Source organism: Harpia harpyja, chromosome 4, assembly GCF_026419915.1.
Source record: "Harpia harpyja isolate bHarHar1 chromosome 4, bHarHar1 primary haplotype, whole genome shotgun sequence".
Classification (NCBI taxonomy): Eukaryota; Metazoa; Chordata; class Aves; order Accipitriformes; family Accipitridae; genus Harpia; species Harpia harpyja.
The window spans coordinates 67,295,259-67,314,740 of NC_068943.1; the positions used below are offsets into that span (position 1 = coordinate 67,295,259).

A 19,482-nucleotide genomic window follows, 5' to 3' on the forward strand; every position below is an offset into this window, starting at 1 on the left:
ATTTCATCAGGTATTTTCAAAGACCCACTCGGTAGGGCAGGTCCCTTGGAGGATCTAGGCCAAGAAACATGTAGTTTCTGGTGTCCAGGTCAGTTTGGGAGGGGAAGAGACATGAAGCAATTCCGAGAGAGAAGTTCAGCTCATGCCCAAAAGCAGGAAACAGCCTCAAACAAGGAGGCACCTTGTAAGTCTAGGTGCCGCTGGGGTTAAACGGGAGCTGACTGCAGCATTTTTGGATTGAAATTTTTGTACTTAAGTCATTTGAGTTCCTTTGGGTCTGTTACAGCTAACGATGTCCTTTATTGGTGCTGATTCTTATCCACTGCTGGCAATGTGTCCTGCAGCAGAGAAGTCCACACAAAGGTATTTAACATGCGACGGAGTTACTACCCTGAGTCAGAATCTAAAGCTTCATAAGAGGATTGTGCAGGCAGTTATACGAGACCAATACACTCTCTGTTTTGCTGACGCAAATAGATCCTGAAGTGACTCTGGTGACAGTATTCTCCAAGAAGGGAATAAAGAGAGCTTGCCAGAGCATCTGTATCTCCCTTGTGCTTTACAGAAAAGACATATGGATCTTCATAGAAAATTATAACCTCCTTGAACAATATAATAGGTAATTATATTCCTGACTTAGAAATTCTATGGCACACTGCATATAAAAATCCTCTTTCGGTTCTGCAGTTTTCTAGAGTGCTGTGTTAAATCTCTTCTATTCATCCCTTTTAAAAACACAGAACTTTGACATCAGAGACCTGAGTTACTCTTCTTGGTCCCATCAGACCTACGCGCACCCACCTCACCAAGTATTTTGGAGGAACCCCCTCCCCATCGCCCTCGTAGGGGTTGTCAGCACACACAGGCTCCAACAGTCTTGTCGGGAGCCCAACAGCCCCGGCCGGGAGCCATGCAGCTGCGTTCCTGCAGCACTGAGCCCAAGCCCGTAGGCTCAAGGGGCAGTGTGTTAGCTCAGGGCACTAAGGCAGCCCCACGCTGTCCTTAACGCCGACGGCTCAGAGCGGGCTGCACCGGGGACAGCAGGCAGAGCGCTCAGGAAATTATCTGCCCCTGGTCCTGGTTGCTGTACCCACCATGTTGGTTCTGAAAATTGCTCCTGCCCGGGAAAATTCTGTTGGGACGTATTTGCCTTCCTCCTCCACGTCCCTTCCAAAGGATGAAAAGTAGTCATCCTTGATGCCTAGGCCTTGTATGAGGATATGTTTTTTTCAAAGCACTGTATAAATATTAACTCATTAAGAAAATACAATTAAGAGTCTAAGTACCTGAAACCTCTTTAGGGTTGCTCCATTGTAACCCCCAAATATCACATGTAATTCCAGTGATACTTGCTCAATAATTATAAAAAAAAAAAAGCCCCAAGGCTGAAAAGGTGCATGGTAAATTGCAGCTGCAAATTAATTAAAAGAATCAAACAAGCCAAAGGTAACTACCACAGCAAGGGGGTTGCTTATAAAGGCAATGTCAATGGAGCATTTACCATTCCTTTTTAATAAAATATCTGTGATTACCTGATTAGCTGATCATTGTGCTGAGCATTTTGTTCTCAATACAGCCATGCAGCCAAGGAGGAGAGGAGAGAGGCTTTTATCAGATAAGGCTTGTTTATTTAAAATGTATAATTTACTTCTTTTTTATGGAAGCATGATCCAACAAGCTGCTTGCCTCCAACTACATATACTGCTTCTCCTCTCTCCAGTCTGAGATGAGCCAGTTTTCTGGCATGCGCTTATCTTGGCAAGGTTACCATAATGATCTGGAATAAAGGTAGGAACACTGCAATGGATATGAGAAACTAACCTTTAATGGTTAGAAGCGGTCACCGTCCATGATGGTATTACGCTCATCATATGCCATCATGCTAGAATTACAACAACATACCAGCTATGGTTCTGCCCCCACATGGTATTATTGGAGAAGTAAGCTGGATTAGTTTGGTAGTATCTGAGGAGGCCAAAAGATGATCCACACTTTTCACTGCTGCTCACATTCTTAAGGGTGCTCCTTGTGCGGGAAAGCAGCGCTTAGGAATAAAAGGTCCTGACAATATACTGGAACGTCAATAAACTTGGAAAATTCAAAGAACACATAAAAACTAGACACCTCATCCATGTAACTGTATATTTATTTCTTGTTAAAGAACACTCCTTAAATGTATTGTAAGTCAATATACAAACTCGGTTTCACAGATTTATAATCCACTAAATAGCACAAAATATAATCCAGGTCGTTGGTTTCTTTCATCTGCGTGCGTGCGAGTGTGTGTGCGCGCATGCGCGTGTGCACGCACGCATGCTGCTGGTGGTAGCGGTAACCCACCACATGTTCAAACACAAGCCAGGGCTCCTCCTGACTTTCCTCTGGAGCAAACCTCACCCCGATGGAGACCCTGCTCTGGAAGACTGCGACTCTCTTGCCCGTGAACCCCGCTCCTTGAAGAGGCCAGGGTGGCGGTGCTCTCTGCCTCACCGGTGGGGCCACGCTCCTCTGTCTGCGGGACAGGACGGGACGGGACGGGACAGGAGCCTCCTCTGAAGCTGACCCGGGTACCGCAGCAGGGAGTGACCAGCCGTGGTGTTCAAGCGCAAGGAAACACCTTTTTGCCCCGCTGCAAACCCCTCTCTGAGCCCTCCGGGGCACCTCTGCGTGACACCTACACCCCACGGTCAGCCCTTGCAAGCAGGGGACTGCCGGGGCTCGGCGGGGTGCCGCTTGTCCAGCCAGCGGGCCGGCTCCTCGCCCAGCCCCATGCGGCCGTAGGGGCCTCGCCACCCTGCAGCTGGAGGCAGGGGAGCGGGTCCGGCCGCAGCCGGACTCTGCCTCCTGGCAGCCAGCGGTGCCCCGACTCCTCGCCTCTCCTGGTGAGTTACACAGATGGCACCAGTGATGCACTTGCACATATTTACATGGGGTGGAATGTTTTCCCATAGCTTTTTAAAGGAGTATATAGATCAACATGTTCACATAAGACCAAATACTTTTAATATATTTATAACTGTTTTATAAAGCTTTGAAAAAACTCACAATAGCACATTGTTTTACTTTAATGCTTTACGGTACTATCAGTTTAAAATCACAATCAGCACTTAAGTTATAGTCAATCCGGCAAACGAGACAAAAAAAAAAATTACAAGAGTTAAGAACTGACTGATACATCCTTTATCTTTTTTTTTTTAACTAATGCATAAGTGCAGAATAAGATAAGATACTCTAGTTTAAATATCTTGTTTTACAATATACATTTTGTTCTAATTACGCAACAGTAAATCCCATGCTTCACATAGAAAAGCAATCCACAACATTAAGAAAAAAATTTACAATTTATGAAACAAAGTAAATAAATATTAGTATTACAGAATCAGAGCTGTACATAAAAGCTGTTCAGTTTTAATCATATAAAAATATGTTTTAGTGCAACCTCACATATATTGATGCTGTTTTGCTTTACATCATTTAGATCCAAGTGTCCAAAAAAGGAAAGAAATTACATTTATTACAAAGCAGATACACAAATTCTAAAATATGTACAAATTACTGCTAAAAAAATGCTTATAAGAATATAAGCAAAGTAAAGAAAAGGCACAAACATCTGTACAATTTAAAAGTACCAGACCCAATAAGAATTTCAAATTTAGTTTTGGTCAGGCTCATGATGACTTGTTATTTTATCTAATTCTTTTGATATAACAAAAGTATATATAATAGCAAACTACTGTAACTTAGAACAGGCATGCTGTAAAGTTGAATACTTCTTCTATCTCTAGAAAAAAAAAAGTGGGGTAAATGTATGGGTGAAAGTCTCCATGCATCTCAGATCAATGTGGCTTGCTCTTCTCAGATGACGGATCTTTTCTTTCCTGTGTGCTTGATGGGGGGTCGCTCCTGCTGTGAAAGCCCAACTGCTGGATGTCCACAAAGCTCTTGCTGTAAAAGGTGGGATGGGCTAACGCAGTCTGTGATGTACCAAAACTGTCCTGTTCACCACCGTGCAAGTCAGGATGGGTGGCTGAGGCACAGGTCTGACCTGGCTCAGATCCACTAAAGTGTTTCAGGCTAAAATGTGCACTTTCTAAGGGTTTCTGGTGAGGCTCAGAAGGCCTCTGCAGCTGCTCCGCCCCGTGCAGAACGGCTTCTTCTGTGGCGATTCGCAGAGAGGCTATGGCTTTTGTACAAGTCTGTATGTTCTCCTCCTGCTCCCTCTCGGTAGCTACGACACTGTCCTCTGACGTGCTCTGCGTCAGCAACAGCAACGGAGAGGAGGGTGCACTGGAGGGAGCGGTGGGGTGCAAGCTGTGCGGAGAGGTACGTTTCTCATGGTGCTTAGAAATACTATATGATTCTTTTGTAAGGATTTCCGCAGTTCCTCTTTGCTTCTCCTCAGAGCCTTCCCTCTGCAGGGCCAGCGTGGACGGAGAATGTAAACCTGAAAGGGCCACCGGTACTGAATGGACCATCTGGATACCCCCAATAGGCATCATGGGGATGGGTGCTCGGATCTGTTGCTGGGAGTGTAGTGGAAGATGACTGAAGACGTAGTCGCTCGGACCTTCGGGGAACGGGCTAGGCCCGCGGTGCTCCATACCTCCTTTTTCTCCATATACGTTGAAGTAAGGCCCCTGAGACAAGCCCCTTCTCTGTAACCAGAAAAAAACAAAAGAAATGTCAGCCCTGCTACTAGCAAAATTCTTGTCCGGCTGCCAAACCACCTATCTGCTTTCCTGTCTAACACAACCTCCCATTCACATTCACGCAGCACCTTTCATCCAGATGGATCCCAAAGCATTTGGAAAACTCCACTAATTGCTTATCCAAACAACAGAGGAGGTTTTGCTTAGCTCAGCCCTACAGGGCTCATGCCTCTGAGGTGAAAGGCAGCAGCTAGTTAAGAGTATTCAGCAACACAATGCAGCGATTTAGGTCAGGAAGTGAAGAGTACTATATTCAACTGAAACTGTGGAGAGAATCTGGGGTAGATTGAGTTTCATTCCCCAGGAGAGATTTGGCCAGGAGATCCATCTTACCCTCTTTTTTGGCAAACTGTGCAAACTGTGCTGGCATTGGCAGCCCACACTGGGTATCAAGACTTTGTTGCAGAGAAATACACATCCGAACACTCCCTGCTCGCCACCACTGCTTGGCAGTACAGGAAAAATCTGACTGCATGTACGTATTTTCTGCCTGCTGAAATATCCTGCTCTGGAGCCCCAGATAAGGCACTTGCTCCCCATGAGCTTCACCCAATCCTTGATGAAAGAGGATGGGTATTTCCACGGAAGTTCAAGTGCCTCTGTGCAACGAAGACCCAAATTTTCATAGTCATTAAGACAACAGAGCACCACTCTGGCCTATCTGTAGTGTAAACAATAAGTAATAACAAAAGCACAGGCATTAGCTGTGAGTGAAAGTGATGACTCTGTCACAGGAAGACTCACCCACTCATAATGGGATTGAGAAGAATGAGGGATTTTGTAACAGCTAATGAAAACCAACCTCGCAATATTGACATTTTCAGTGCCTTCCCATTAGTTCCTGCCTTGGAAGACTGAATAGCTCCATCTCCACTCAGTATTAAATATGTCTTGGGCTTTTGGGTTTCTCTTTTTTTTCATTCTTAACTTTTAAAATTTGTTTTCCATCTGATGATTAAGTATCATTTATTGCTGACCAGAGGAACAACGATGACAGAAGTGCAGGACGACATTTTCATAATTGTGTGTGGGATTTGGCCACACAACTCTTGGGGACTCCCACAGGAAATTAAAAGAACGAAATGCTCATCTCTGCTCTGCCAATTGACCAAACACCTATCAATTGCCCCAGAGCTGTACTGCTACCACAGTCTTGGTGCGGCAGCCCAAGGACTGCGCTGCTAAATGCCAATGCACTTCACTGCTGGGAAATCCTAGCTCTCAAGGCGTTAAGCAACCTCTTGATCCCATCCCAGGGAACTGGTTTAGGGGGCAATTAAAGATACAGTTTATGTGCTACCCAGGGGCTCAGTCTCACTGTGCTCAGATGTTTTGTCCTGTTTGATATAAATCAACGTCAAGACAGGAAGGGTGACCCATAATCATCAGACTCGAACTTAAGAGATGTTATTATTCAGAGGCTAATCTATGTTGGGAATTTTCCTATTCAGAAAGTGAGACACTTGAGTCTCATAGAAGAGAAACTGTCATAAGAAAGCACAGTGACAGCATGCTATACTGCTGAATGGGGAAAAATTTACAGAATAAACTGCAGTTGCCAAGCCACAAAACATAGTTCACCTACCCTGTCAGTCCTTCCTATCGCTAACCTCACCTCTGCACAGCTGCTTGCCCCCCTTTTTTTCCATCTTTGGTCTGTCAACCCGTTTCTCAGTCATACTGTCCTCTTGGCTGTTTCCTAAGCCATGACATATATCGCTATTGCATCTGATGTGAACTTGGGCTAAGGGAAACAGAGCAAAAGCAGCCAAAAAACAGGAGTAAAACTCATCGAAGAACAAGCCTAGTCACACACAAATCTCTAACTGAGAAAGACACTGGCTTCATGTTGTACCCTGCCACAGTTCCAAAAGGGAATAGAGCAACAGTCCTCCTTGTCAGATAAGAGGTGGCTAACATGATGGAAACTGCTACATGCTTCAAGGTCAGCAGTATCATCCAATATGTGTCTCATTTGCCTAATTTTTACATAGACAATTACAGTATGTTCATGTCCACTGGATGCCTTCCAAGCCTGGCTGAGCACGTATCGGATTATCTTTCTCTAGCTCTGGCAGGTAAGTTTGCAAATGGCCAACATAAATGGTTACAGGCATTAATAACTGTTCATACCTCTTACCCTGCTTTTATTTCCTTTACCAATATCTAGCATTTTCATACCTACAAGCAGACACACATATACATATTTACAGGGAAAGACCGAGTATTAGAGGAGATGTCTTCTTTCAAGAAACATCCTGAAAATCCAAAGACTTTATTCTGGGTGAGTATTAGATCCCATCACTGAGCACAGTGCAGAAAGCCACGGTATCTTTTTGCAGTGCTGTCAGAATGGGTGGCTGCCAGTGCAGTGAGATGAGCTCCTCTCTTTGTCAGGTGATGGGAATCCAGTTCGTTTCCTATTAATTCTCATTTGTTGCAGTTTAGCATATTTTCCTCCAACTCCAGGTGACATATAATTTCCAAAGCAACAACATTCTGGAGGAGCTTTTCACTAAACTCTCTGACCTGGTCATAAAGCTAGATTGCCACACCACACCCCTGAGCAAAGCCATATCCAGCTTCACAGGTCCCCCACAATGCCTCAGGGATGAGATAGGGTTTACCCTGTATCTGGTACATCACCCAAAACAGGCTGGGGGGATTAAGAGGAAGATCGCTTTTCAAAGCCAAGCACCCTTCACAGACATCCTCCTGGCGGCCTCAGACCACAGCTTGCAAAAAGATGGTGGGTGGAAAACAATCTCTTTGATTACCATATCGTAATGTACTTGAGGCTTTTTAAAGTTAAAAATTTTGAACTCTGTTGTGAAATTCAATAACAGAGCATATTACCGATGTGCTTTCTAAAAGACATGATGCTTACTAAAGTGACTATAAATCTGGGTGGACTTCAGTTTCAGGATCAGCTTGATTTGCAGTCCTACTGAGAACACACCATAGCAGCCCACATACACCAGTGGACCTATTTATAGTTTACCTGGACTTTAGAAATTTTATGCTGGCTCTTCGTATAGGAATGCATTTCACTTAAGATGATAAAGTATTGAGTGCTTGGGAAGGGATTTAATATCCATATGTCTGGGATGATCAAAGGACCTTTATTGACTTTCAAGTGGATATAGAGGTGCCTAACTCCCTTCAACCCTTCTGAACATATCAAGACAGGCTTCAGACTTCAAAATGAATGAGAGGTGCAACAAACCAGCAACACTAGCAAAATCCACTACCTCCTAGAAGATAAAACAGTTGCTAGCGACAAGTTTATACCGCTCACAGCAAGATATATTCACAGTCTCATTGTGCCTAGCCCTGGGACTGGAAGAAGGGGCAAAAGCTCTGGTCTGCACTAGGAAGCAGTGGGATGCACTAGGAGTGGGGACAAGCAGGAACAGAGAGAAACTTGGTGCTGGATCCCATGTTCACAATATAAGCGTTGTGGGGTTGGAGGGGAAGGTTGCTTCAGACTAACCCTATGTGGTCTCTTCTCACTCACTTGAATGCCCACTTACAGTTTAAGTGCACCTGTTGCACTCCTGCAGCACATTTTTCAGTTTAAGTTCATCTGAGAACAATCCAGGTCACTTACTCCAAGACTGCCCTGCAATGCGAGTCAAAGCACAATAAATGTGACAACAGAGACATATGCCTGATCCAAACCAAAATCCTAACAGAGATGCACTCAGGCTGAACAAAAGCAGCCTTCCTATCTCTTCTCTTTCCCTTGGGACTGGCATAAAATGACTGGGGAGAAGACTCAGAGCCCTTCAATAACGGCACCAGCCTCCTCAGAAAGGAAAGAAACATCTGGCATTGACAGAAGAGAAGATTCCAAATGTATTTAGAAAGCAATGGAGATCTGCCTTTAAATGTAAAGACGCCAATTTAACTTGCTAAAGCCAAATGTGCACCAGCATCAACCAGAGCCTTAGGCTACTTTGGAGAGAGTATCCGGTTTCGAGAGTGTATCCTGTTATTAACTGCCGAAGAAAAAAAAGTACATTTTTCTGTATTTTTGTACAATCTCCAAAAAGACTTACTGTCCCCACGCTCTTTTCCGCTTCCTAAAGAAATAATTTCAATTGCTTTCTATGTGGTGCTTTCAATGCCAGAGCACTTTACAAGCTCTTTGCACAAGACCACCAAAGCGCATGAACATTCAAGGGGAAGCAACATGAAGGGGAACTAGACCAGCACTGGCCGAAGAGACTAGAGCAAATACATCAATTTCAGTGGAGAAGAAAGAAAATTGGCCTCTTCTGGGAACTGCAGGTACCAGACGCACAGAACCACTCTTATTCCTGCAGTGACTGGGAACCCAATGCAGCTCTGAAAGAGGAAGCAGGATTGTAAGCTGGCATGTGCATCGCTGAATGCAGTTGCTAATCATGTTCTGATTTGCTGGATTTCAATTCTATGAAAGTGAAAAACAGCCTTTATGCCTTTATTCCTTTTCTTTCTCTGACAGCTTTCATTTATAGCAAACTCAGGTGTTGTCTTCCCACACACCCAGTATAATAACTTGTGTTTCACCTAAACTCAACTACTGTTTGGCTAAAGTATGTCTTCCAGAAAAGCATCAAGAGGTGAGGAATCCATCTTTCCTTCCTTGCAGTCATCTGTTGAGATGGGCAATTATCCTCACTTGTCATTTCCTCATTTAAATTTGCCTGGGCTCCGCTTCTGGTGATGCTTGTATTCAGGTTCCAGTGACTGTACTGAGGTCTGGGCTTCTCTCTCAAAACACTCAATATGCCACTGAGTTACTGATGCTTTCTGTAGGACAAATGATCTTTTACATTGGGTTTTTCACTGCCACTTGACTGATCCTACCTCAAAAATAAGGTAGGTGTTAAAAGTCCATCTGGCATGGTGGACTTTCCAAAATAAGGAGCTAAGGGTGCTAAAAGAATCCTTACAATGTGCTAAATGCCTTGCTGGAAGGTGTGCATAACACACAAGGCAAACATTACAGCAAGAACTGTCAGATGGCCAAGGGTGACACTTACATATCCTTTTGCCAGCATCATCACACATCCAAAATCTCTACTACAGGATGCCAGTGGAAGTGCCTCATGCAGGACATTAGGGACTGGGGCTCCCTGCACAATGTCAGCTGCAGCATCTCATACAATCCCTTCCATTTGATACTAAGACACAATGACTGTTAAACTGGTGGCTCTTTGTCCTCTTGCTGTGCTTCCTTACTTTGTTGGTAGAACTGCTGGCAGGATTTGTATCCTCCCTCAGCTATGCAGTGATAGCTCCTATGAGAGTGCAGCAGGGTTTCAGCGTGCCCTTCCTCAAGGACCACTTAGTCAGCCACCCCTCTCTGCTGCTCTCCCCAACAACTTACCAGGCCATGGGGCCACATCTAATATGTGGGAGAAGTACCTGGTTGCTCTCTCCTACACACGTGGTCCCTCACATTGCAGCCTTCCCTTATACCCCTGGAAAGCTGGGAAACCACTTTTGGATCTGCTAGGCTGGCAGCATCTCGGCTCTGTTCAGTCCATCCCTGCTCCAGCCACCTTTGCTCCAGCAGCACCCCTTGCTCCACTCCCAGGCGCAGGTAACACATCAGCCTGGCTCCACAGAGAAATTCACCCCAGAGCTCTGGAAATGCTGATTTTATGAGGTTAAGGTTTAACTCTTAAGCACCACAAAGACTACACAAAGACCCAAGAAGACTGGCAATGGGTATACCAGCGGGGAGGAGAGCCCTGCCAGGAGGAGGGCAGGGAGGCAGGAGCCCTGAGGCAGGGTGAGCCTGTCACCGCTTGCCAGGGTTGAACCCACACAAACGGGCTGACGAGGCACGCAGTGAGAGGGCTGCAGCAACATCAGATGTGGTGAGGGGAGTGTACTAAATAAATAAATAAATGCATACGTAGTGAGGCCGTTCCTTAACTCTACAGACCAAATTTATTTGTGGAGAGAGTGCTTTGTGAATGCTAGGGCCAGTCAAAAGTGCCAAGTCGGCAGTTTTGGAGAGCTGATTTACCAAATGGGAACAGCACAGACAGCAGCTGTGCAAGTTTTGCATATTTCCATTTCCACCCAGACAGCTGTGTCCCTGCCGAAACAGCCAGTTGTGATGGTGCATTCTGCAGGGCAAACAGCTGCCTGCTCCCGTCACACGATAATATCCTTTAAACTCCAGCCACAGATCCTGATTTCGGTGGGCACCCTGCTTTTCTGAGAGGTTCCATTTATTTTAGCATTTTTATTCCATTAAACAATACTGCAGTGATGGGCACCGTACTGCAGTATCAGGTCCTTAAGCCCTGATCTGGGCTCGATCCTATCAGACAGTCTGGGACGTAAAAGGTTTTACAGAAACAGCAGAAACAAGCCCCACACACCATGTAAGCTCCTGGGGCTGTTTTAAAAGAATATAATATAATATAATATAATATAATATAATATAATATAATATATAAATATAATAAAGATGGGGGCAGTTAATGTAAGCCAGCCTAATTTCATTGAACTTAATGGAGCTAGTCAGGCTTATACCAAGTGAAGATTTGACCCTTAGGCTGACTCTATTGCATCTAACTGAATCAACACCCTTATTTGGTCCCTGTCTATTCCAAATTTCTTGCATTTGTTCCCGGACTTCCCGCCAAGGCTCAAAGCTTATGCCTTCTTCTTCTACAAAGCTGCAACATTTTTTAAAATACTATGCACAAATTAGATAAGAGCACTGGTTTTGACTACAGGAGTGAAAATATTCTTTCATACTTACTGAATGACCCACTGGAATAGATTCAGACTGTAAATATTGACCCATGGACAACGCTGGATTATGGTATAAGCCCCTCCGGGGAGACGCCGCTCTAACAGAGGCCATATATCTCCTCTCTCGCCTAGGAGACAAATCTCTTCGAACAGATGCATCTTTCCCTGGTGACATTGGTCTTCTTGGCGATAGGTGACGTCTTGGTGACACATCCCGTCTTGGTGATAACTCTCTCCTCAGCACAGCCTCCTTCCGCGGGGAAAGGTGCCTCATGGGTGAAATATCTCTTCGGGGTGACAGATGCCTTCTGGGTGACAAATCCCCTTTTGGCATTAAATACCTCTTTGGTGAGTTATCTCTATAGGGTGAAGAATCGTAGCCAGGTGACGACTGTCGACTGGAAGGTGAGAGGTCTCTCGGAGATGAACTGGGGTCTAACGAAAGCATGTAATCCTCATCCATGTAGCTAGGTATGTCCAACCTGTCTTTATCGGGCTCTGAATCGGTACTCTTACTCTGGAAAAACCTCTGATATTCTGTCATCTGTAAGTCTTCACAGGAGTCGCTTGGTGTTACAAGCTGAGTAACCTGAATGCTAGGTAAGGTGACCAAGTAACTGATGAGGGAGGAGTGTCCCACGGAAAATGAGCCCTCGGGGGAAGCCCCCTGCGACGCCCCAGCCGAGTTCACAGACAGGGAGGAGAACCGAGGGGGCTGTGGGCTGGTGCTTCTTGATCTGGTTTTTGGTGTCGAGTCTCCCTGAGTATCATCAAAATCATCGTCATCTTCATCATCATCATCATTGTCATCGCCGTCCTCGCCATCTGACTCCTCTGCGTCAGAAAACTGGTGCTCTGCTGACAGGCCTGCCAGGTTGCTACTCTTCTCTGCCTCCTGCTGCATGTCCTCCATGTTTTCTGAAACAGCCATGGCAAGTCAAAATGGTGAGCGCACACCACACCTCTTACACCTTCCGCCACATTCATTCCCCCCCACCCAGCACACTCATTGCCATCACTGGGTGCTCTTCATCTGGGATGGCTGCATAAAGCCATTCTTCATAGTCTCAAACCACAATTTTTCATAATAATACCTTAAAACTCTGTACTTGAAAGGAAGTATAAAAAACAAATTCACCCTACCTCACCTTGCAACTTCACTAAATGTTGCCACCTCTCATACCTAAACTGAAAAGATTGGGAACTTTGTATGCCATAGATGACAACAGGTTATACTTTTATTTCTAGCTCTTCCTCATGTATGTTCATAAAAAATGTAACTCAGACAAATGGATTGGATTTATTTTTTATACCTCCTATTTATTAAAAAGATGCCTCTTAATTAAAAAATGCCCCAAATACTCTTAATATTTTTCCCATGCCAGCCACTGTGCTGAAGTGCAATGAGTCATTTGCATACTCCAGAGGCCATTCCAACTAAATTAAATCATTCTGACATACCTGCTTCTTCAGTTTCAGCATCATCTACGGATGTCATTGATACTCCAAGTTCCAGGCATTTTTTCATGTGTGCTTTAGACTTCATATGTTTTGTCAGATTTCCTACGGATCAGAGATTAATCTAATTAATGGAAAACAGCAAAGATCACTCTCCAAGTCAGGTTTTGGTGTATCTTAACTCTGTTATCCTGCAGATGGGGGTTTTTAGTTTAAAAAAGCCCACAACAGACAGAGCTGACTCATCCATCCCATTGCCCTCAGAGCCTGTTTTAATGAGAGTGGGATTTTATATCTTAAAAATAAAATAAAATAAAAAAATTCAAATAAAATTAAACTCAGGGCCTGAGAGGTATACAGGCATCTCTCCAATATTCCACGTGACATTTAGGCATCCCAGCAAGCTAAATAACTCACTTCTGGATGTTATCTATCCCTGGGCTCAGTGTTCATGATATGTGCAGACTGCCTGGACACCAGCCGTTCAGGGCTCACATTCCTCGTTTCACAGTGGTACTTTCAAGCTAAGGGCTCTCCCATTTACTTCATATGTAGGTTCCAAATGTTCATTGTGTTCGAAGAATTTTGAAGCAAAAGTACCCCACAAAAAAGGCATTTACGGAAGACTTCTCTATGCAAGTTTACCATCTAGCTGCAATCTCTGAACTGAGAGGAGCTGTACTTACAGCCTTCACCCAGGATGTGGGAAATCCAGGTTCAGTTCCATGCTTTGGACTATGGATCTGAACCAGACACAGCAGGGATTTGAAATCAGATCTCCCATTCCCCTGAGGGAGCAATCTAACACTAGACTATTGACTTTCTGGAGGGCCTGTCTTGGTCTGTTTTTTTCACAGATAAGAAAACTGGGTTGAGACTGGCTCCAAGAGACATTTCATGGCAAAGAATCTTGAGCACAAAGCACAAGCTGGAGAAATGAGAATATCATTCTAATCCATTAGCCACTTCAGTCACATTTGCAACACCCAACAGGGAAAGCATGGCGCAAGCAACACCCAACCCACTACCAAGACACAGTGCTTCTTAGCTCAATGAAAGCACTCTGTGAATGTACCTATGCTGCTTTTGGGACCCCAACCAGCGTCTCCAGATGGTGTGTGTGTGGCACATGCAACCTGGGGGCAGGAACACTGCACCACTCCGTTGGATAGTGGAGGTGTGCTTAGAAGCTCACCAGCCAGGCTCTTCTCCTCTGACTTTCAGTCCCAGCGAGTTCAGGTAATTCCCTTCTCAGTAAGAGTTTCTTATTGTGCCTGTGCACTGCATGAAAAGTCTAACTTAGCCACTGACGCCTCTGGATGGCTAAACGCTCAGGGTGTATACTGAAAACCTAAGTACTTCTGAAGGTCTGTCCCCTGCTGTTCTCTGCAAAATAGCAACAATAGTTGTGAGGCTGACAACTGCTCATAAGCAGTAATACGCCAGTTAAACCCTTCTGTACTTCGAAGGCTAACTTAGTTTCTTCCTACTCATGCCCTTCTTGTGCAATAGTATACCATCTCCTCCCTGTTTCTTCTTCTCTGCCAGAAATGACAGTCTCAGCAAGCAATTTCACATTTCTTTCCATGCCATCTCTTCTGCCTGGAATGTACTTTCTGAACACAGCTGCAAAACCACAATCCTCCTTCAAGACCCATTCCTCCAGCAACGTCAAATGTAAACAATGATCCGAGAACAGTTCACCAGATGGTCTATTGGGACTACAAACGAGCAGCTCCTTGTCTTTGTCCCTACACCCCCATGCAAGTTCTCATCTTAAATTAGGTTGATGGGTCTACTACCATCCATCAGCTATTCCCATCTTTGGCAGAAGAAGAAATGCTGGAGTCATGGAAACTATTACAATTCTCAATCCTCAAAACAGCCATGAAGCTGCACTGGGATCTTGGGAGAAACTTCCTTCAGCTTCCTCTCTCCCCCTTCAAGTAAGTTCACCGCACTGGGACCAGAATCTGTCTTCCTTGTCTGCCAAAGGGAAGCTAAGAAACTGAAAGTGTAAGGCTCATTTGGGCTGTGCTACAAAGAAATGCTACCAAAGAGAAGAATTTTTTTCTTTTAAGGAGATGCAATGCAAATCCAAATTCCAAAGAATATCATTATCTGTGGCCTCAGGGTGACAAATGGAAGCTTTTCTCTGTGCTGATAAATACATGTGAACACAAGCTATCAGATCTCTATTCATAATTAATGCCACAGTGGATGGAGTGGCCCATCTGGGAGACATACATTATTTATAAACTTGAAACTGACCCACTGTAAAGCCCGTGAAGGCATGTTTTCCTCAGCAGCTGATGCTCTGCTTCTACATTATGTCATAAGAAGTGTACTCTCCTGGTAGCATTTAAGTGTTGCTGCAATTAAAATTTTCATCATGTAACAATTTTGGTAGAAAGTATTATTTGTAAGGGTGGTTCTTATGCTACTATATTTTCTCTGCAGACAGATGGACCAGCCAAGAGCCTATAGCCCTTAATGAAGCTATCCAAGGAGTCTCGGAGCCTCACAAAATCCCTGGATCAATTAAACAGGAGAGAAAAACCTCTTTCATGAAGTCCTGTATACATAAACACAATAATTTTATTCTGAAGAAAATTCTTTCCTTGATTGCAAAGGGTGCTTGGATCCCAGATGGCAAAATAGCTCCAGATTTGTCTGGGAAGTGGCAAGAGTTCAGCAAAAAGGGTCAAGTACCTTTAGTTTTGAAGGCAAAATTGCACAACTTGCATACATAAGGCCGGACATCAGTATGAGTGCGGATATGTTTTTTGAGCATGCTTGGCTTCTTGCAGCGAATTCCACATTCTTCACAAATGTACTTTCCTCGGCCACGACCTCTGACATAGACATAATCCTCATTTGATTTATACCTGTTGGAAGAGAGCAAGCATTTAAATCATACAGACTCTAGGTCACATACATGCACAGACATCACCTCTATGCATCTGATCCTGATCCAGTATACATCTCATCACAAGAAATCCACAGAAGCCCATAGGAACTACTGACTTTTCAGTTTGGAACTCACAAAGTATTTGCCTTTCAGGAAATGCACTGGTGCCAATGTGTTTTAACAATGTGAGACCAAAGGGTTGCAGTATGAGAATAGTATAAACACCTTGTCAGGAAATGGATTAGCTACCATTCCTATAGACACAGTGCAACTCCAAATACAAGTCTGCAGGTTGGATTTATTTCAGCTAATTGTAGTCTTGTACAATGGAGGCATCTACCACCACTGGAAACAGTGTCGTTTTGCAGCATGGTTCATTCAACTATTTTAGTGTATTTATCCCTTGAGATCAGATAAATCATATCCTGGAAATGCCCGTTTCTCCCCATTAAGCATAAAGGGAATGCAGATGACTAGGGAGGATGTACGCATTTACACTACAGATGCCTGAAGTTCCCAAAGATGGATCCTTCCCTAAGGGACACCAAGTTGAGTTCACTCAGGTACGTGCTGCTTTAGAAATAAAATGGGAAACTTCCAAGCTGCACACTTAACAGAAAGCTGTTAAAAGAATTTTTCTTAGCACAGGCATAAGCGTTCCATGCTATTTTTGCTGATTACATAGTATGTAGTTAGATAATAAATAAGATATGCAAATCTATGTAAAGCTGCACATTGCCTTTACTATCATGATAAATTGTTAATACTGAAATCTGAAAGAGCCCAGGGGATCTGCTCAGGCTGTTCTGAGGTTTGAAGAGTACTGGGCGTTCCCCAGAGGGACAATTTCATCCTCATTCACCCAAAGTTAAATCCAGAAATTGCTAGAACTGAGAAATAATATTTTTTCTGCCCTCTGTCCTCCCTTGCCCTTTCCCTAAGCAGCACAAAGTACTTTCAGTCACCCTGTGGATGCGCAGCCCACAAAATATCGTTGGTACTGACAGCCCTGTAAATAAATAAGGGACTGTGTGAAAGATTCTGTTAACGTGATGATAACTCTACAAGAAGCAAGTGGCAATTTTGGGGTTACAGAGCTGAAACATTTTTAAAGTGTGCTTTTCTTAGATGAACACTTCTTCCATATGTTCAGCTATATCACTGGCAATATAAATACTGAAGCTAATATCTTAGAAATACATAAAACACTGTCCTGTTCTCACATCCATCTTTTTATCTATTAAAAACATCAGCTCCTCTTTCAAATGTGGATGCCTAAATTCAGTTTTTTTCATCTCCTTTCCAATAAAGTTGGCCCTCTCCCTTTTCCTTCATTGTCCCTGGCACCATGGGCAAAACTGGCATAGTCTAATGTCATTTAATATTTAGCCATCTCTCTAGCAGCTTTTTTTTTTTGTATATTTCTGGGAATCTGCTTTTCTGTCTGTCCCATTTCCCAGGTTCTCCTTCATACACACATGCCAGTGACTCCTAGTCATCTCTCTATCCACTGCTTCATCAACTACCGCCAGGCTTTCTCCCACAGACAGAAAAAAAGTCCATTATTGTTTGAAAGACTGCCATTTTATCTTCTTTTCATCTCTCCTTACAGTCTGATTTTGCTGGGATGGAGTCTACCATATCACCCATGATTGATACTGGTAAGATAAATGCTGTGTTATAACATGTGCTTTTCCGCTGCTCCATCTCTGCTGCTCCTCTTCCTGACCTCATTCCACCAGCTTCTGTCACCTGTCAGATCCCATTGGGTACAAAGACAATTAGACAAGATCTGTCTCTTCATCATTCATATGGATGGTTCTTGGCCATAACTGACCTTGACTCTCTAAGTATGCTTTACCATAACAATGACTGTAAGAGAAATGACACACACAAATTTGACACTCAAAGAAGGTCTGGTCCAAAAACTGAAACACCAGAAGACTGAGTCTATGGTGATTATCTTTCTAGCTCCCAGGAATATTAGATCTTACTATTAACTCGTGCCTCTCTCAAAGCTTTCAGTAATTTCCCCCTTCCCACTGCATAACTTTCATATAAGGACTATGGTCACTGCTGCTCTGAGCTTGATTTGAATGGGACTCTAGAGTTAAAAAGCACTAACAAGCCTCAGAGTCCTGCAATTTCTATCCAAAATGTCATTTTATTGGGGATTTTCAATTAGAGTCTGTTACTGATCGATAGATATAAAAGAGCAACCATAAGCTAACTGTGAACTCTTGCTGTGAGCTGATAATGTCATTAAGCTAGATGTCAGATGAGCAGGCATGTTTGCCCTGTCCCTCCTTTCTTTTCACTTCACGCCATTAGTAACCAACTGTACTGCCGCAAGTACTGAACTTCAAAATTGCTGCTTTTCTTTGAGGAACACTGCTTCATAACCCATCAGGGTTTTGCAGTTGCAGATGATGGAAAGCAGATTTTGTGATTCAGATCATTTCATTCGAATCAAGCCACCTGCCAGAGGTAATATGGTTGTTAGCTTCTTCCTTCAAAACTCCCTCTGCTGCGATGCTTACAAACTGCTCTTGACGGGCTTTGGTGCAGCGAGGTGGTGATGTGCTGTGACATCTCCTTTTTGCCTCAACTCCATTCATTCTGCTCCTTCAGCTTCTCACTCATCCCCAGCCCTGTCTGTTTGCTTTTTGCCCACCTGCCATACGAGCACTTTGGTCCCCTGGCACAAGGCAGCTGCACAACTGCACTTCCCTGCTCAGCAAACAGGCTTTCCCACAAACCAAAAACTGACAACCGCAGATCTTTCTCAACTATGGATTCTGAATTGCCTTCTTCGCACTTACAAAACAAAAGCAATCAAGAAGCCTAAGCAAATCCACTGCCCAAGACAAATGAAAAACAAAATGAAAATACATTACTGAAACAAGATATCACCATGTACGTTTGTCTGTCCAGGGGAGAAAACATGAAATGAAGATGACAGACATCTGCTGCATCGTTCAGTGCACTACTTGCACGTGCTGAGATGATACGAAGATGAGCTTGATGAGAGTAGAGCAGACTAGAGGAGAACAGAACAGCTCTACAAACAGCCAAGGGCAAGCAATCACAGAAACCCACCCATGTTAAAAACTAGCTTTCAGAAGTCATAAAAAAAAAAACTGAAGAGGATGACAAATTCAATAGTCAGGACAGAAAAAAAAGACAGACGTGGTTATAATATCTAAAGAATATTAGATCCATTTAAAAAATAGCCAAACTAATGAAAAGAATGAATCTACCCTTCCACAAATAATTCCTATAAAATGTTCGATAAAATTAGGTGTACCCATTAACACTACATCATCTCATTCACTGTAGCTTTGCAGGTTATATGCTTCTATTGAGGAAGTCCCAGTCTACTGCACAGATTATTTGTCCCCCCCCACTCCAGAAATTAATGTGCACATCAAGGTTTCTTACGCTTCGTTTTACTCAAAGGATATCTAAACATAGCCAAGTATTACTAGGAGACATTTCTAGGTGACATGTGAATTATATGACTTTACACAAATAGTTTCGTAGACCTCATTGGTATACAGGGAAACTTAAGATGGTGTAAGTAACATACAAAGTTTCTTAAAGAAGGTATTAGATGGTAGAGGTGTTTTATAGAATGAT

The 19,482-nt window shown here is 43.7% G+C and overlaps 1 protein-coding gene across 14 annotated transcripts in view; it reads right to left on the bottom strand.

Moving 5' to 3' along the window:
* Window positions 1-2,128: 2,128 nt before the first annotated feature.
* HIVEP2 (HIVEP zinc finger 2) overlaps window positions 2,129-19,482 on the bottom strand; it is a 143,121-nt gene continuing 125,767 nt past the window's right edge. For all 14 annotated transcript variants that reach the window (XM_052784547.1, XM_052784554.1, XM_052784545.1 and 11 more), the window contains 4 exons: window positions 15,645-15,820; window positions 12,936-13,037; window positions 11,482-12,392; window positions 2,129-4,655 (listed from right to left, as the gene is read on the bottom strand). In XM_052784547.1, coding sequence (XP_052640507.1) covers window positions 3,837-4,655; window positions 11,482-12,392; window positions 12,936-13,037; window positions 15,645-15,820 — 2,008 coding nt within the window. In that variant the 3' untranslated portion in view covers window positions 2,129-3,836. The remainder of the gene's footprint in view (window positions 4,656-11,481; window positions 12,393-12,935; window positions 13,038-15,644; window positions 15,821-19,482) is intronic.